The sequence below is a fragment of the Phodopus roborovskii genome, unplaced genomic scaffold, assembly GCF_943737965.1.
Source record: "Phodopus roborovskii unplaced genomic scaffold, PHOROB, whole genome shotgun sequence".
Taxonomy (NCBI): Eukaryota; Metazoa; Chordata; class Mammalia; order Rodentia; family Cricetidae; genus Phodopus; species Phodopus roborovskii.
The window spans coordinates 25389790-25409637 of NW_026126482.1; the positions used below are offsets into that span (position 1 = coordinate 25389790).

At 39.0% G+C, this 19848-nt stretch overlaps 1 protein-coding gene across 3 annotated transcripts in view; it reads right to left on the reverse strand.

Moving 5' to 3' along the window:
• Positions 1-19848, reverse strand: part of Fars2 (phenylalanyl-tRNA synthetase 2, mitochondrial) — a 415828-nt gene that overhangs the window by 307387 nt on the left and 88593 nt on the right. For all 3 annotated transcript variants that reach the window (XM_051194440.1, XM_051194441.1, XM_051194439.1), the window contains exon 2: positions 19149-19781. In XM_051194440.1, coding sequence (XP_051050397.1) covers positions 19149-19760 — 612 coding nt within the window. In that variant the 5' untranslated portion in view covers positions 19761-19781. The remainder of the gene's footprint in view (positions 1-19148; positions 19782-19848) is intronic.

Consider the following 19848-nt stretch of genomic DNA (forward strand, 5'->3'; position numbering starts at 1 on the left):
CCAAAAGGGGCATAGTGGGGGCTAGAGAGATGGCTTCGTGGATAAAAACACTTGTTTTTTGCAGAGAACCTGGAATTGGTTTCCAGCACCCACACTGTGGTTCACATTCACACTCCAGTACCAGGGATCCAAGGCCTTCCTCTGACCTCCAGGGACATAAGACATGACCATGGTATACATACATATATGCAGGCAAACTCTCATACATATAAAGTAAAATAAATAAATCTAAAAGGGGAAGGAAGAGCATAGGGGAGTATTTATTTGTCAGTATTGTGCACTGCAAATAATACAGTGGGCATCTCTTACTGTTACAGCACACATTGTTTTGCTGTTCTGTATAGAAACATAAAGCTGGCTGCTCCTAAGATTAAAACCACACCCATGTCCAGTTAACTATTGGGAAATAAGGAGAGGGGAACTCATATGAGGAAAACATTTCATTAGAGGTAGAAAGGTGAAGGAATAAGGTGCTCTTGGTCAAAAAGCAGATTAACTGGTATAGAAGGTTTTAGAGTTGCATGAAATTTTCAAATACAATTCACTTCTGCGAATCCTTCTTTCTCCCATACCCCCTTCTCCTTCTTGTATTCGTCTGTGTCCAATAGCTTCATATTCACTCCTGTCACCTGTGTTCTATTACCTGCCTCCTTCCTTAAGAAGCCTTTTGCCCTTATCACTGTCCACTTCTGGTTACATGAACTCTACACACACACACACACACACACACACATACCCTCATTTCAAGCCAGGCTCTGCATATAAGAGAGGACATGTGGTACTTGTCTGAAGCTGGGTTACCCTGTAATATTTTCCAGATTTACCCATCTTCTCACAAATATTATATTTTTCATTTTTCTTTACAGTTGAATGAAATCCCATTGTGCATATATACCATAGTTACATGGTCCATTCATGTACCGATGGACACCTAGCTGGGCTGATTCCATTGTCTTGCTAGCACAAGTAGAACAGCAATAAGCTCTTTGTTGCTCTTTGTTTCTTGGTGGAGGACATGCTGACTGAGGTGAGACAGAACCTCAGAGAAGTTTTCATTTGGATCTGTTGACAGCTAAGAATATTAAACACTTTTTAAAAACATTTAATGGCCATTTGAGTTTCTTCTTTAGAGAACTGTCTGTTCATTTCATTCACCAATTTATTGACTGACATTTCTATTGTTTTGATGTTTAACTTTTGCAGATGTTTAACTTTTCTAGATATTAATACTTTGTCTGGCAAAGATCTCCCATATATAGGCTATCAAAATGTGCTAATCGCCTTATGCTTCTCTATATTCTTAAGCTTATGTCCCCTCTTTAGCACAAATATCATTACACTGTTAGCAAAAAAAAAGTAGAAACTTCTCTCAAATTAGCATTAGACCTGAGGAGAAATATTTGATAATGTAAAGGGTCAAAGCCTTCAACTCTAATCCATTGTGACCATTTTCTTGGTTATCCTAAACCGCTGAGAATGGGCACACCAAACAATAAAATCTAAAGCCAAAACTCAGCCAATAGCTTCACACAATGCTATAAGAAGGCTTGTTCACTCTGCCCTTTCCTAAAGCATCAGCATAGAAGTCATGTCAAAGGCACAGCTGTCAGTCACTACCTAAGAAAACTAGCTTTGGGTGTGGTGTACCTTTCTCCAAACTCAAAGTACTTGCCTGATAATATCAATGGACAATTCACATTAGTAATAACATGTATACTATCACTTTGAAAGCACGTGACCCTCCCCTGCACCACACACAGCTACTGCCACTGCTCACTGTGAACCCCCACACACACCATCTCTCTAGACAGATGGAACCTGCAATTCAAAAGTGTGTGTCTTCTCAAAGTTCTACAGTTAGCAGGGAATGCTAGGAGGCAAGTGGTAGCCTATGGAGTGGTAACCTATGGAGTGGTAGCCTATGGGAGCCAATTATGGACTATAGCAAACCACTTCAACAAATCAGCAGCACTGGATGTTTATGCAGATACTCCAAACATGATTTTAAAAAAAATCTCAGGAGGGCAAGGAAGGAGCAGCAATGGTGTATATTAGAAAAACTTAAAAAACTCTTCTTTAACAGGGGAAATGGGTCCCCTTTGGGGGTTCATTAGCAAAAGTAAAACTACTAAAAGTAGTAGTAGTAGTGTATCACTAATAAAAGAATTTAAGAATGGATTCAGGAAGAAGCATAAGAACAATTTTATTAGAGAAAAGGAAAACCTTAGCTGCTGCCTTGAGGAGGAGAATGGAGGAAAGAAGGAAAAAATCCTAAGCCATTAAAGCTTCCAGGCCAGGGAAGTTTTAGAAAAGGAGGAAGGAAGACAAAGTATGGTGTGAGGGTTATTATAAAAAGAGACAGAAAGAAGTAAAGAAAAGGGTACTGCTTTACTGAATAGTTCAGAAAAGCGGAGAGACCTAAGACCTCCATGTGGCTGTAGTCCTTAAGCTTCTCCACTAGAGGTTGGGGTTCTAGGATGGCATGAACAGTACTGTATCTCATCATTCTGATATTATTATTATTAATGAATCATAATCAATAAATTTTCTATCTCTTTAGTATGGCTTTATATGAGTCTACCTTCCTAGTAGTGATACCTTAACCAAAGTGACAACTGAACCAGCCCAATTGGAATACTGGAACTACACTCAGGCTAGGGATTTTATTCTCTTACCCAGGAGCTTTTTTTTTGACAATGCCAAACAAAAGAAGCCAAGCATAACAAGGCTACTTTAAAAAATAGTAAGGGCTACAGGTTAAATTCCAGATCTCTCTGATCCCAGAATACATGAGTATAACAAAATATATCTAGAACATACACAAAACATTAAAGATTGGGAAATACCCCAAATAAAGTGAGAGCCCAGCATGTAAGGTAGTCTGAGTGTGGCAGAGATGACAACCAAAAGCATCTAATCAGAGCCAGCTATTATTTCTAATGAACAACATTTGGGAGGGAGGGGACCCTACAATAGCTAGGAAAGTGCTGGAATAAGAAACTGTGATAGAAGTAGAAAAAGGTTGTCTGAGAAAGGCAAATGAGAATCAAGTCCAACTTTTTTTAAACTTTAAAAAAATATTTTATTGTGAATTTTTTCTTTAATTCATGAAATAATGGAAAGTAATAAACTCCAAAGCATTCATAGGTCCTCTTGGAACAACTATTAACATTCTGCCATCTTATTCCATGGGTTTTCTTACTTAATTTTCTATTTTTACTTGCCTAATGGAATTTAGTTTTAGATTTATTTTATCTTTAATTATGTACTTGTGTGTGTTGGGGAGGTATGTGCACGCAAGTGTGGACATCTAGGAAAAACAGAAGGAAATGCTACATTTCTGCATTATAACATTAAAATAGATATTATAAAAGCAATTCTGTCACATATGAAAGTTACAAGCCTTTGGTAAAATAGTCAGTCACTATGAGCAATTTGGCTACGTGGAAGTTTAAATAGCAGTCCCTGTCTGAGGAAATAAAGCAAGAACTATGGCCATGGCATAAAGTGTCTTTGCTGGGCATGATATCAAATGTGAGGGAAAGTGGCATGAGGGATAAACAGAACCCTGTGAACAATGTGAATGGAACTATGGCTGGGACTGTAGCCAAGCAAAACAGTTAAGTATAGAAACTGAATGCATGAAAGAAAGGAGGGCAGGCCCATGTCTCTGGGTTATGCAAAGGTTATTTTAATAAGTGGGTGGGCAAAGAAAGGAGAAAGAACAGGCAGGAATGACTTCAAAGGCTGGACAAGAGTCGTCAAGTGAAAGTCCGGTGAATAGCATGCTCTGTCTGCATCATGGTGAAATTACGCAGGTCTTTTTTGTTTAAAGGTCTAATTAAGCCACGTGGCTTTATTTGAAAGTGCCTAATAGAAAAGACTCAAAAATTCATAGTCACATTAAGCAGGACAAATAGTTACTTTCTCAGTCATATGAGAAGTCTTAGACAACTGGAGACAATCAGGAGATATTTTGTTTCAGAGAGGTGCTTGGAAATGAAAGCTCAGTGGTCCATGAAATACAAGACAGTGGCTAAAAACTTCCACATGATAAGTAGCGTCCTTCCTACCTTCCTTCCCACATTTTGCAATTTCCTAGGCCTAGGAAGCAGCTGTCAGAGAACTGAGTTATATACAGAGATGATATTGGGAACAACTACCCATGAACAACTGATAAGGGGACTTGGAGGGAACAGACAGATCCATTGTTGATTCCCTAAAATGAGCTTGCTGCAGATTACGGGACACAAATACTGTGTGTGTATCTTATAAATTTCCCAACACTCATCCAGGATTGTGTAAAACTGAACTATAAAGTCACTACAAGAGCTCCCTAATTCAGTGTTCTGCTGAGACATAAGTGAGTACCCAGTGCACAGCAACAGAACACACATAATGCCAACCTGACACAGATAATTTCATACCAAATCCTGTAGCATAAGCACTGTAGGCCAGCATGAGACCAGTGCCATCTAGAGGCAGAGACGGGAACTGCTCCATCACTGTCAGGGCTACAAGATTTCATCAAAAGACATTCTCCTTTATTTTCATTTTCAAAAGATTAATGTCTAGCAAATTGTATTTGTAACAACTTTTATAGTAAAACCAGACATAAGTGACACCATGGACATATAAACTCACTAAAGTCCCAGGTGACTTTTTTCTGCACTTTTAACCCTCAATGGTATAATTCTGAAAGAGACAGTGTTTCAGAAAACAATCTCAAGGAACCAAGGAGACACAAACCACTGGTTTGGCTCTGCATTTGGAAGTGGCCAGCTCCTTACAATGCCAATGAAAACCCAAGAGGCTAAAGCAAGAAAGACTGGAAATAAACAAAAGTGAATACAGGTAGCAAGAAAGAAAAATTGAGCCAAAGAATCTAACACTTGCTTGGAGACAACAGAAAGATACTATCTTAAAAGAAAAGAAAAAACAAACAAAATAAACAAAACAACAACAAAAACCCACTTTAAGGTTGACTGCTATGGTTGGAATCTTAAATATTCCCGCAAAGACTTGTCTGTAAAGGCAGGTCCCCAACCTATGGTCACTCCTGAAAAGTAGTAAAGGAAGCCCTGTTGTTAAGGCATATTCTTAAAGATAATGAAAGCCCAAATACTTGATCTATCTCTTTGCTACCGACCTATCACAAAGTGAGCATCCTGCTGCATTAGCTGTTCCCACCAGGATGGACTGTGTCACCACAGGACAAAGTCAACAGGGCCAAGTAACCAGAGACTAAAATAAGCCTTTTTTCAAATGTTGATACATCTTAGGAATTTGTTACAGTAACAAAAAGCTGACTACTACCTTAATTGTGATAAATATGCCATACTAACATAATGTCTTTGATAGTGGGAAAGCTGGTGTTAGGAATTCCAAGAGTTCTCTCTGTTATTGACAACATTTCTGCAACCAAAATCTATTCTATAATAAAAGTGTGATTAAAATACTGAATATGAAGATGATAATCTCCTTTAACTGAAATCAGCAATACAGAAAGAATGGAGCCCTAAGAGTCATATCACACTCTCACTGTGAGTGAAGATGGAAGACAATGAGTTTTCAATAGTTTCAGCACTAGCAAAGGTCTCTGGGTACCAGCAAGACCTCCGGAGCAAGGACCATCACCACAGCGCCTTCATCACCACATGAAGCACATGCCATCCTTATCAATTACTTGACTAATTTAGAACTATCTCAACAAGCCCACACTGAGTAAAACAGTACATTTTGGGGTCGAAAGTTTTTAACTGTTCTATTCAATTAGCATCAAACACTACACTAAAAACACATTCCACTCCTTACAATATTTATTCTCACCCCTCTATCTTCACTTAGAAAAAAAATATTGCTGGCCCTGCCCAGAGAAAAGAAGCCATCCAATAGGAAACCTGCTAGAGTTTAGTCCTCTATCCCCTTCCATAACCATCCCTGTCTTTGATGCAGCCAAGCTTGAATCCTTCGCTCTTCCTTGACTGTAAAGAAGGTAACTGCTCTTTGAAGCATTCTTTCCTCTGGGCAGGCTCTAGACTGTATCCCTCCTCTGCTTGCTAAACACATTATATCCCATCACTGTGTCCCTAGAGCTCTTACTTGGAGCCCATGCTGTCAGTTCTATACCCACCGTCCCTCATGTAGCTCAATAATTCAATACTTTCTTCTAAACAAGTGAACCAAACAAATGAAAACTGGCTGTTAGGACAGACCATGTTCCCCAGTCATGTGTTCACAGTGAGAGTATTCACTCCTTTGCCATCTTCCTCACAGCTTCTCTTTCCTTCTGCCACTATGTATCTGCAATCCATTAGCCTCATGCTCAGCTTCCTATACTCCTTCATCTACACACTGTGCCTTAGATGAATGGATTCACCTCATAACTCCAGCTTTGAGTTTAGATGCCACAAGTTCTTGGAAACCCTTATACAAAAAGCACATTACCCCAAAAGCTGTGCTGGGACCCTAGTATATACCTGACTATAGGGTGTCTCCATGTGCAAATTCTCCACCTAAAGATATCCTAGGCTCAATTCTCTTTCCTGTTCCCCTCATAAAACATACTTCTCTCGTAATCATTCATTCTGCAAATGGTACCAAGAAAACATGCTAGGGCTCTTATTTTCCCTTTCCTCCTTCAAGTGTCTTTGTTCCTATCATCTTGCCATCTCCTTGGCCAGGTCAGCACTCAACCAGTCTCTTGGGATGTATCTGTTTTCTCAGAAGTCTCTTCAGCACCAATGGTGCTGCACTCTGCATTTACCACCCAAAAAGGTCAACTGGACTGTCTCACTCTTATTATTCAAAATTATTGAAGACCTTCTACTTTTTTTTTTTTTTAACTCAAGTTCAAATGCCCAAAGGGTTACAAAGGAAACCCTTCATGAAGGTGCGCATGCCTCCCTCTTTATGTCCATCACCTGTCATCTCTCCATGTGCCAGGCACTCCATAATACATGTTCTAAGAATGTGTCACAATTGTCATATTTTGATGCTGTCAATTATGCTATTCCTAATACCTTTCCTGTAACCATAATGTTTTGTTCAAGAGTCTTCACAATATCTTTATTTATTTTTATATCAGAAGTGTTTTCTCATTTCTATGTGCTGACAATCTTTCTCAGTGTGCTAATTGCATGGTATGGAGCCTGTAGCTTGTTTATCTTTCACAAGGCCATGAACAAGGAACAGTTCATAGTCAAGATCTTCTTTTATACCAACCCTGCTTAGGATTAGTCCCAAGATCATGTGCTACCAAACACATAGGCAATCTATATCCAACTCAGCTCAACCAAAGCCTATGGGCAAATAGATGAGTCCTAGGACAGGGCAGTCTTACAGAGAGTGATAGATATGTAACATGCAACTCCAGTAAGTACTATCTCATCTACTAATCCTTGGATCAGAAAGAAATGAGTAAGAATCCCCCCCCTGGAAACAGAATCACATGCACATGCCTCAGCACAGGAACTCCCAGGCCTTCACATCCCATGAATGCAGCAAGCGAATTCAATTATATTATTCAAATCCGACTAAAGCATTTCAGCAAATATTAAGTATTCAAATCACTTTGGAGGAAGGATTGGGAGTTTTTATATTAAAGGGATAGCAGACTCATCTAAGTGGATTTGAGCTGTTAATTTCCAAGGTTTTTAATTTCTTTAAACAACTGGGATCATCTGCTTCTCATTGGGGAGGACTTGTAGTTGAAAGGGCCAGTTAAACACTACTCTGTCCTCAGGTCTCTGTGGGAAGTCCATTCTTGCTTCAGCTAATTGATATCGAACCAGCTTTGTCTTTCCTTAGATTTTCTGTAATGCACCACATGCCAATTAATCAAATTACAGAGATCAGCACAGAGGAGGGAATGCACTGAAACTGTGTATTGCAAGAAACAGACCCAATTCTCTCCCTGCTGCTATCTTATTTCCTTTCCTTGTAATGAGACTTTGTGGCAGTGGACTAAGGCGAAGAGATCCAAAATAGGCCACATTTTAAAATACTGTAACTGAGAAACAATGACTGCCAGACAACCCAACCAAATGTTGCTTGTCAAGGTATCCAACATCCACTGAGGTATCCAATTACCATTGGACACACTCTTCTGGCTTCAGTCAAAGTGGCTTTCATTGCTAAACCCCAAATCTTCCAGCTTCTATAATATAAAACTCAACTTGAATAGTCAGATCCCAAGCTAAGTAACCCGAAGATATGCTCCTGAGATGCCAGGTTCAACAAAAATTCTCAGGGAGGCAGGTTCACCCAACATGACTCCATAGAGTTGTTTTCTTGGGTGACCTGAGGCTGTACTCATGATCATCCCGAACCCGATGCCTCCCCACATGCCCTGCTTCCAGTTGCCCTCCTACCTTTATTACTTCTCATACACACTTTATAGCACCTTTCTTCTCTTGTAGGTTATCCCAGGAATACAGATGGGAGAAAGTTGCTCTGGCCTACACATAGAAAGCAAGGAAACTTTAACACATTAAAAAAAGGAAGGTACAGACAGCTGTACACAAAGAGCAGGAGACAGTCAATGTGTGGACATGCTGAGATTAGAAAGCAAGTATGGTAACTGAGATGATGATTCGGTCATCCACCCGTACCTATGATCCTAGTGCTAGGGAAGTGGAGATAGGTTGGTCTAAACTGGGGCTTTACCAGCCAGAGTCTAGCATAATCAGTAAGCATTAGGTCCAATTGGAGAGCCTTGCTCAAAAATCAAGGTGTAGAACATCACTGATATCTAATACCCACCTCTGTCTTCCACAAGAACATGCATGCACATGTGCATGTACACACACACACACACACACACACACACACACACACACACCCCTCTGTATGCATATACACAGAAATAATTAAAATTAAATAAAAACAATAATCAACAATGGCAATAACAAAAATACCACATCCCCATGTGAAATGATTCTCAAGACTAACACAGTTTAATAGACAAAGGAACATCCATTCTGCTTCCTCCTACAGTAGATGGGAATAAATATTACAGAGACCCACAACTGAACAATGTGCAGAAGATGAAAGAACCTGGAACACTTAGTCCTGAATGAGATGTCTCTCCCCTGAGGGCTCGGGGAATCCCAGATAAGAAAGGGTAGAAAGACTATAAGTTTTTTTACAGCACTGCTGTATGTGTGAGTGTGTGTCTCTGCATCTATATGTGTTTCTTGTGCTTTTCTTTGGCTCTTTTTCTCCTATTTGTTTTGTCTCAATCTTGTATGTTTTTATTTATTATTATTATTATTATTATTATTATTATTATTATTATTATTATTTGATCCCTGTTTGGATTCTAATTAGAGAAGGAAGCAGTATGGGTTGGGGTGGATGAGGAAGTAGCAAAGATCTAGTAGAAGTTGGGGGAGAGAAAACCATAATCAGAACATATTAAATGAAAAAGAAACTATTTTCAATAAAGCAAAGATTATAGGAGGGAGAGAGGGAGGGAGGGAGGGAGGGAGGGAGGGAGGGAGGGAGGGAGGGAGGCCTGAGACTGACAGGAGAAGCTTCTCACCTACCACCTACCAACTCCCCAAGCTAAGTATGTGAAATGATGCCAGTCCGTTCCTACTAACAGCATCCAGGTATATGTATCACACATAGGGATGTGGTCCCCAGCAAAGTGTGAAGTCTACTGTACAAGAGTATGAAAACACTGTGAATATATATTCTGCCACTTTCACACTTCCCTTAGGCTAGTAGAAATGAAACCTAAGGAGACCTCTTGGACTTCTGTAATAGCACAATGTAACTAACAGACATTTTCTTGACATCTTGGAGGGAAAAGATAGAAGGGTCTAAACTGCTTTTGTTGTTGTTGATGATGATGCTATTACTAGCTCCAAAGCATAGGTGCTCACCATTCATTACATCTTATGGTCTATCATCATTCCATGTACTAAGAAGCAGTATTGAGGAAACTTCTACACTAATGATACCCAGAAAGTTTAAATTAGTATTCACAACAAATAAGTTTGTTTCTCTATGTGTGACTTTTCCATATCAACCCACTTATTGGATGAATAACAGCCTGTCTCCCAAAATGTGTCTAAACATGATGACAAAGGAATATACCCATTTTACCAGTTATTGCTTTATTGTTTCTCCAACATTAAGCAATCAATCCCTCTTTGTCTGTTCTGTGAGAACCTGGTGGGCCCCTGAAATATTTTTCCTTTGCCAACGATGTGAAACAGTTGGTAGAGGCTGCTGGAGGCACATCCCAAAGGAAGAAATTCTAAATTCTCTGGGCTACTTTGCTCTCCTTTGCAGTGGGGACAAGCAGGGGGGTTGGAAGGAGAACTAGCTCTAAGAATGCCTGACCAGAGAAGTAGACACATGAACCTTCTTTTGTAGAGTGCAAACTGATAGTCTGGAGAGAAGGAGACATCCAAGTTCTGCACCTACTAACAGTATCTCTGTTCAGGGTTCTTGTCAACAAAGAAGACACAAAGACAGTATGGCCCCCTCAAGGAACCTACTAATCTGGTGGAGACCATAGGGAGAAACAAAGGTATTTCAAGACAGTTACCTATACAATGCAACAGAGAGCACCAAGAGCTCATATAAAAGGCTGCATGGGTCTCAGGCTAAGAGGCTATAAAGTTTATCTTACTGCAATTAACAATGCGTTATCTGCAAAAGCCCTATGCCATAGAAAAGGCTGGCCTAATCAAATGTGCCTCCAAACCCCTCAATGTCTCCCAATAATAGGTACTACCCAAATCACATGAGCTATAGGTTCTGCAATCGGTAATTTCACTATCAAAGAAAAAGGAGGTAAACATCGAGGTAAAGAGGGGAAAAAAAAATAAAGAAAACCCATTTCTAGTAAGCGTGTCTTTGACAAGAGCCCTGCCTAAAAGATTTTAAAAGAAGAGATTAAAGAAAGATAGTGACTGTAATCTATCAAGGCAAAATTAAAATGCCCTCAATAAAACTCCTCCACATGAGGCTATTACGGAAACCCAATAACCACACAGTGGAAAATAAATAACCATCACTCACTAAAAGACAGAAAAGTGATTTGAGGCTGAAAGCAGAAATAGAGTACCTTTGTCTCACAGTAAGACTGACAGTGGGGAAGCCCAGAGTGCGAAGCCCAAGAATAGGAGGGCTCTAATGAACCCTGGAATGAAGGCAACAGTATCAAAGGAGAAGAGAAACTAATAATGATTAGTGGTGGCTTCTACAAGCAATCTATACTGGAGGCCAGATAGGTGTTAAAATGAAGGATAGACACTACACTATGCTTTAAATGAAGGGTATACTCCACTTGAAATCAAGACAGCCAAAGGGTACAACTAAAGGAATAATGCCCTACTAGCTCCTACCTTCAGAAAATGGTCAATGGCCTCTTAAAAGATGGGGAATGGTATATGGACTTCACACAGACATCTTGATGAAGTGCTATTTCAACAAATGTGTTCTGGTTAAAATTACATCAAAGCTTTCTTAGTATACCTTCACGCATCTCTCCTGTAAAAGCATTTCTTTGTTTCAACATCAATATTCATGAGGTATATGATTATTTGAAAATATTTATATCTTCCTCATGAATTGCATCTTCATTTATTAAGACTTAAAGTTTTATAGTTTACAAAAGAATTTCAAAACATTCTAAGGAATAAGGTAAGCACATCTTTACAAATAAATAAATGATGCCTTTTTCTGATAGGTGTAGGCATGAATTTAAAACACTATTTCTAAAGAAAGTAACCCAACCCTCAAAAAAGTATCAAAGGCAAACATAAGTAAATACAGTTTTAAGCAACATGCTACATACACTGCTGTCGTGGTTTCAGTTTTCCTGTAAGATCAATAATATCTCAGACTAACAAGGAAGATGAGGATCAAAAGAGATGTACACATTATTACATACTGTAATTTTTAATTGTGCATATAAATAGTTTTTGGAACTAATTAAGACAGAGTGGCAAGTCTCTTCAAATGGGATAAAACTTGGAAGCGGTGACTGCATATGTGCATATATAGACAAAAAACTGAATACACCTCCCTCCCTCGAGGCATGCAGCAAGGGATGCAGACAAGCTTAGGAAATACAGACTGTGCAGTCTTGACTGAAGTGCAAACTTCAGGGTACCCATCTGCTCAGTAACTCCACAGGTCACCAGTATACACTACCAGTGCAGGCAGCTGGGGTAACAGACAGAGCACCTTCAATCACAGCGAGAGACAGAACAGCTCTAAGCACATCTACAGATGTGTATTTTCAATTGACATTTTTAATCAAACTACATTGACACAGGATTTGTATGATGGACTCTCTCAGGTGGATCTGTAAAATATATGAAATTTGCCAATCTTAAAATAGTCTCAAGATCCTCCTACAATCCTAGGAGTCATAACATTCTGACCAATGTGCAAAGACTGTAGTGCTTACTTACACATTCTCTCCTTCCTACTAGTGGGTCATCGCTGTTTTTTGTTTAGCATGAGGGTTTTCTTTTCATACCTACATCACATAGTTCATTCATTTCTACCAAGAATCCATTATGACGTCCACCCTATATTTTAAAGCACAGTAAATCATGCATAAGAAAGATGTAAATACGTCATGTTTAAAGGAGGAAAGCCCATCCACACCCACTTTCAGAAAGAAAACTAACACTGACAGTTTGGAAAGCCCTTGTACCCAAGTCTGATCACATTGGGTCATTCCATCTCTTGTTTCGTTTTGCTTTGCAACTTCTCAACATATACCTGAACCATTATATTTTACCTAAACATGCTCACTTTTTCAAACTTCTACAAATGAAACATATTACCAAAGATTCTGTCGCTTTCTTTTACTTATTGCTCACTACTGCTTTTCCTATTTATTACACTGATAAAGTTCATTTCTACAGGTCCATGATCATGTAAAATCAAATAAATACATCCCCATTTAGTTCATGAAATTGGAATGGTAGATGAGACACAACCAAACAAGACTTATCTTTGTCTCTTCAAAGTAATCTAAACATAAATGGCCATGGATGGAGGCTTCCATGGCAAAGGTTAATATAGTCAACATTTTTTTCTTCCTGGAGTTTTTTCCCTCAAAGAACCTCATATTTCAGATATTAAATTCCACCAAGATAAGAGCAATAACCTCCTATATTTTCTTCCACAGTGTTTAAAGACTTTCATTTGACAAAAGGATTAAGTCAACCAGGAAAGAATTTTGCATCCAGTGAGAGACGAAGATCAATTTCCCCATGGGTAACTACCACAGAACAATTAAAACAGAATTTATTATCTTCCCATTTTTGTAACTTCACTGCGATTTTGTAAGTTCATAAATATAAGTATGATTATTTCAAAAGTCTCTATCTTTTAATAAATGTATTTATTTACTTACTTATTTTTACATACTGCCCACAGTTTCCCCTCCCTCCTCTTCTCCCAGGCCATCCCCCAACATCCCCCTCTGTTCCCACCTCCTCCACTCACTCCCTGTCTGTTTCTGTTTCTAAAAGGGCAGGTCACCCATGGGTACAACAAAACATGGCACATCAAGTTGCAGTATATAGAGTCTCTATTTTATTAACTTTTTGCCACTCCTAAATCATTTTTACAACCATAAACTACATAAATCTAGTAAAGAAAATCCTTTATACTTAACACTGTGCCTTGAATTTTATAACAAGTCCTCTTTTCCAATACCCAGGAGACATTGTCAGATTTACTTAAGACAGAAGAATTACCATCTTCATGGCATTGGTGTTTTATGTATAAAACTACTTATACATGGCATATCTCTCTTTTATCCTTTTATTATATATTTAATGTCATTTAATCATTGTATCCATAACTATTTTGAGTAGTTTATGCAGTATTTATAACAGGACTTCAAAGTTTTAAATGGCACTGTGAATGGAAACTTTTTGCTATGACATTTTCCATTTGTTATTGGTTATGATAATGGAGGATGGGATTGGGGGCTGAAGAGGGGTATGGGAGAAAGGGAGGGGAGGGAACTGGGATTGATATGCAAATTGACTGCTTCTAATTTAAATAAAGTTTATAAAATAAAATTTTAAAAAAATAAACATTTATGTTCCTACATTTTCCTTGTGCCCAATATCCTTGATGAATTATCTTCCTACTCTGAATAAGTCTGGAAATTCTATTAAATTTTTGATATGCACTTGTATCATATGAAAGAAAAGAGCTTTAGCTCCTATTATCCAGTATTTCTACCTTCTTTTCTCTAGGATTTCTTGTATATATATGGATGGATGGATGAATGGATGAATAGATGGATCTGTGTATAGGTTTGTGCATTTGAGTACAAGTGCATGAGGAGGCCACAGGCATTGGAACCCCTGGCTAGAGTTACAGGTGATTGTCCGCTGCTTGACATAGGTGATGGGAATAGTGTACACTCATAACCACTGAGCCTCGGCTCCAGCCTTCAGGTTCTCTTTCTTTCTGTGTTGAGGAGGCTTTTTAATTCAATAATGAGTAGAATCAGAGAAGCAGGTGACTCTGAATGGAGGCTGATTTTGATAGCAACATGCATAATGATTCATCAGTAGTTACGACAGCTGCTGCAAGTGACTGACATGTCATCTGCAACGTTCAGAAAGTTCCTTTATATGCTTAGTTTGCTGAAGTTTTTAACATGAATCATTAATGTCATTAAATGTATTTTTAAAACAAGAAGATAATTAAGAGAAGAAGGTTAGCTATCACTGTTGTTATTTCAGGATATTTAAATGTTTAAATGTCAAATTATTATCTACATCTATTAAGATAGTCAGATCAGATGCTTTTTTCTCTTTATATGAGTTAATATGGTAGAATACAATATATGTAAACAATAACGAAACAGGATGATATTGAATTAAATTTGTAAATATTTTATTCAATAAATGTTTGCCTGTTAATTAAAACAGAATGACTGCTAACGATAAAGTTAAATTTCCAAAGTTTCCTTTAAATTCAGCATGAATATAAACAGGTATAGCCTCATAAGATGAACCTGATGAATGTCTTTTTATTTTCTACTTTATAAAACAAATTATATGAATCTTTTACAGTTTGGTAAAAACACATGGTAAATGGAAAAGCAACCAACTCCAGACTTAATGTCTTTCAAGTTTCTATTGTGTGTCATTTATACTCTTTTCTTTAATATGTCCTAACCTTAAAATGACTTGGTGGTTACCTTCCCATGAAAGAAGGGGTCACCTTACAGGACATGCAGAGCCAATGTCACTTTGACTGACTTGTCTCAAAATTTTCTGTGTTTTCATTTTATAAAAGATGATCTTAAACACCTGTAAACATACAAAAAAAAATAACTCTGCATGCACACAATAACCAAGAAACTTACAAGTCACATCAATCCTCTTACATTCACCATAAAATGCCAAAGCCACTTCTAACATTCTTATGAAGAAAATTACAAGACCCTATATCTTCCATGCTGGTGTTTCAGTATGCATCTCTGAAATAAAGACTTTGTAAAAAAGCTCACATTCTCATCACATTTTAAAAATAAAAAGAGCAGCCGGGCATTGGTGGTGCATGCCTTTAATCCCAGAACTCAGGAGGCAAAGGCAGGTGGATCTCTGTGAGTTCAAGGCTTGCCAGGTCTACAGAGCTGCTTCAAGGACAGGTTCCAAACCAATGTACGTACATACATACATACATACTTACATACATACATACATACATACATACATACATACAAAGAGCGTATTTCCAGGTGTTTCATTGGTATTCAAATTTCCAAGCATATTAAACATTGTTTCCCTTTTTCAATAAAAAATGTTTTGCCTTGGTAGGATCTACACATTAGGATCAGACAAGCCAATCCTGCCCACATTCCTAAGTTCCATTTCCTAGTATTTTGTGTTTCTTGCCATTTGCTTGAACTGAGTCATCTATTCTAGTGAGTGGCACTTCCCAAACTAAGCCAACAGGATGAACAGAGCCATGGGCCTACTGCACACAGCTACACACACAAAGCACATAAGAGCACATGAACCCCTCCACACTGTGTTCAACAAAAGATGTCCACTCACACCATTAGAAAATGGTGACTTTAACTCTCCAACACCTCCCATGGCTTAAACATTTTCAAGTGCTTGCTTTTGTTCCCTTCAATTTCACTCTGTAGGTCACATTCTGAGCAGGCAGACTTGCTGCCATTCTCCACCATCAGCATTTGGAATGCTATTTCTCTGTGTCATACCCTCATATGTGCCTCTCTTCTTTCTAGTTCCTATAATGTAATAGATGGGTCTAGCGTTTGACCTTCTTTATAGGCAGTGTCATGCCCCTCCCCCGTCAGGAGACACACCTCTAACAGACCATCTCCTTTGCGTGTGTAAAGAGGTGAGCATGTGTATGTCAGTGTGCATGCACTTTAAGGCCAGAGAATAAGCCAGAATATCATTTCTCGGGTACCATTTATCTTGTTTATGGAGACCATCTCCCACTGACCTAGGGCTCTTGCCACCTCTGCCTCAGCTGCACTGAGATGTCAAGTGCATGGTTACACTCCTAGCTTTTGTAAAAAGATGGTGGAACTGGTATTGGGGATAAAACTCAGGTCCTCATGCCTGCAAGAAAAACACTTTACAACCCAAGCTCCCTCCTGAGACTAAATGATTCTCTTCCTATGATGGTGGCAATCGCTGACATTCATTCTTACCAATGTTATGAGTATGTTATGTCAAAATGCCACTAGCAAATTTGGTAATGCAAGTATTATTCTCTGAGCAATTCCTTATGAAAGTCTCCTTTTTCCAAGCACTACTGTAGTCCTCTATAAACTCATTCTCTAACACAGTTCAGAACTTACAGCTGACAGAAGTGACTTCCTACACAAGGATGATCTTAGGAGAACCCTATCACCTAGTTAGGTCTTGCTGTTCTGGGCTCAGTATTCTGCAAAGACTAAGGGATATCCAGAACTGTACGCCCTTCTATTTTTATTTTATTTTATTTTTTTAGAGCACTGGCATACTTTAACATTTTAAAAACAAACACTGATATTCTATTAACTGCATACAACCTGTAAATAGAGACAAAACACAGCATTTGTAAAGATACATCAAGCTTGTTGATAATATTTTCTGACTTCTATAACTTTGTTTTGTCTAGATAATCCACAGGTCTCTGACTGGAAAAAAATCAATTCACATCTTTGACCATGACCTTGAGTTTGTCAAACTTGACCTTTAAATCACCACTGTTGCTTCACATATCAAGGTTATAGCAGTTGCAAAAGAAAATTCATAATTCAGAAGGCTTCTTAGATTACCTATTTCAGGCTTTATCCAATTTGTTTTTCCTTCTACAAATTCTCCTTCTAATGTAAATACTGCTGCATCTGACACCATTGGGGGAGCAACTGCTAGACAAAACTCTCTGTCCTTCACTCCACCCTCTGGGGTACTTTATCATGGAATAATAAGGACCTGGAAAAACAGGCTGGATAGATGTTTATTCAGGGAGAAATTACTTACAACAGAGACAGATGAATGCCAGCAGGTTCCTGGTCCCAAGGATGTCTCTGTCCCTGTCCAGCAAGCAAGAGAGCACTCTGGGCCCCTTCCAAAACGATATTCGCCCCAGGTTGCCTCAGCCCCTGTCCCCACCCCCAATTCGCGTGGTCAGTGCAACAGGTGCGGACAGAGTGAATATCTCACTACAGTACTTCTGTTTCAGTTTCTCTGAACATCCAACCTGATCATGCATTTCTTCACCTACTAAGCTTAAGCAACATTAGTGTGGGAATGTTCATACCTAAGAACTGATACTAAACTGATGTTTTGGGCTTTCTTTCTTTAATCCTGACTTCTGTTGAACTTCAGTCTTTTTTGACATTACTTCCTTTTCTGTGTTTTTCTTTTCTCCTTCTACTGATGCTAAAGGTATGGATTAAATCCCAATCTTTACTTCAACAAAGTGTGGGCTACTCAGTGTTTTTTTGTGTCCTTTCTCTGGATCACAGCTTTAGTAGATTTACCTGTTAATTATTCTGCCAAAATTGTTACAGATGTTACTTTCTTCAAAGAACAAAGGGACTATTTTTCAGTAATTGCTAAAGTAATATACTATGGTTGTTATGTGTTTCTGTTATTATCACTATTTCACTCTCTACCCTTTCTTCTTGAGAAGAGGGCCTTACTATGTAGCACAGACTACTCTCAAACTTGAAATCCTTCTGCCTCAGCCTCCCAAATACTGGAATTGCTGGCCAGCATCATTGTTTCTTTTACTCTGATTCTAATAACTTGTCTTATACATATAGTAACGAATACAAAGCTTATTAAATATTAGGAAAACAAAACAATCTATTATTTTAAGTATATATATATATACATATATATATTCACATAATTTTTAAAAATTTAAAGACATAGAGAAATGAACAAAAACAAAAGGAAAAAAACACTTTCTTTGGGTTGAAAAATAGAGATTAAGACTCAAAACTTCAACTGGAATCCACTTGTAGAGAGGGAGGAAAGGGGTCAAGAATATGTTGGGGAAACCTACAGAATCAGCTGACCTGAGCAAGTGGGAGCTCACAGACCCCACCAGGACAGCTGGGGAACCTGCATAAGACTGGACCAGGCCACCTGAATGTGGGTGTGAATTGGGGGCCTGAGAAGTCTATTGGGATACTGGCAGTGGAACCAATATTTATCCCTAGTGCATAAACGGGCTTTTGGAGCCCCTTCCCTATGGAGGGATACTCTTTCAGCCTACCTCAGTCCTGTCTGCAAATGATGTGACAGACTCTGATGATTCCCCCATGGGAGACCTCAACCTCTCTGAAGGGTAGATGGGGGATAGGATGGAAATGGGAAGAAGGGAAGGAGAAGGAACTTGGATTAGTGTATAAAATAAGATTGCTTTTAATTTAAATTTTAAAAATAATTTAAAAAAAGAAAAAGAAAGTTAAAAAAGGGAGGCAGAGGTCAGTACTGAGAAAAGGGAATGAGATGAGACAAGAAAAAAAGAAAATTTGTTTTGGAGTTTACAACTTGCAGTAATATGAAACAACAAATGAGACTTACCCTAGCTTGGGAGTTTCAATGACCACCAGTCTTCAGTGACATCAATACAACAAGGAGACACAACCAAAGACTTACCTCATGCTTGGAGAAGAGTCGGACACCCTCCAGCTGGTGGAAAACTGGGTAGTGCTGGGAATCAATCTGGTCACGACGATAGACATCACCCACCACGAGGAAGGCGTTAAGTCCTGCATGCAGCAAGTCCCACTGGTGCGCTGATGTGTGTGCTCTCAGCATGTGCACCCGATTCAGGTAATAGTTGTCCCCCTTCTTCCTGCTGGGGTGGTCCGCTGGGATTAGCAGGCTATCAAAGTTCTGCCATGTGGTGACCACTGGAGGAAGCTGGTCATAGACGGAGAACAGAGGGGTCCTGGGTCGGCCCATGTACTGCCGGTAGAAGTGCTCCTTCACCCGCTCCTTCATCAGCCACAGAGGGTGGTACTTCTGGTTGTGCAGGTTCCTGCCCACCTTGGAAAGGACCTTTGGGGTGAGGTTGCTGTGGTCATCCTGAGGGTAGGACTTTCCCAGCAACTCTACCACACTGCCTGGAGCACTTTGGGCAACAAACTGTGATGCAGCTGGCCTCGAGCCCAAAGCCTGATGCTGATGGCACCTGAAGACATGACTGACCTTCCTTACTAGGAAGATGTGTTCATGGGCAGCTCTGATGAAGGCTGAATAGACCATTATAGAAGCTTCTCACAAATTCTGGAAAGAGCACACAGAAAAACACAAGTAAAGTTTCATTCTGTACACAACAACGAATGTATCTTTG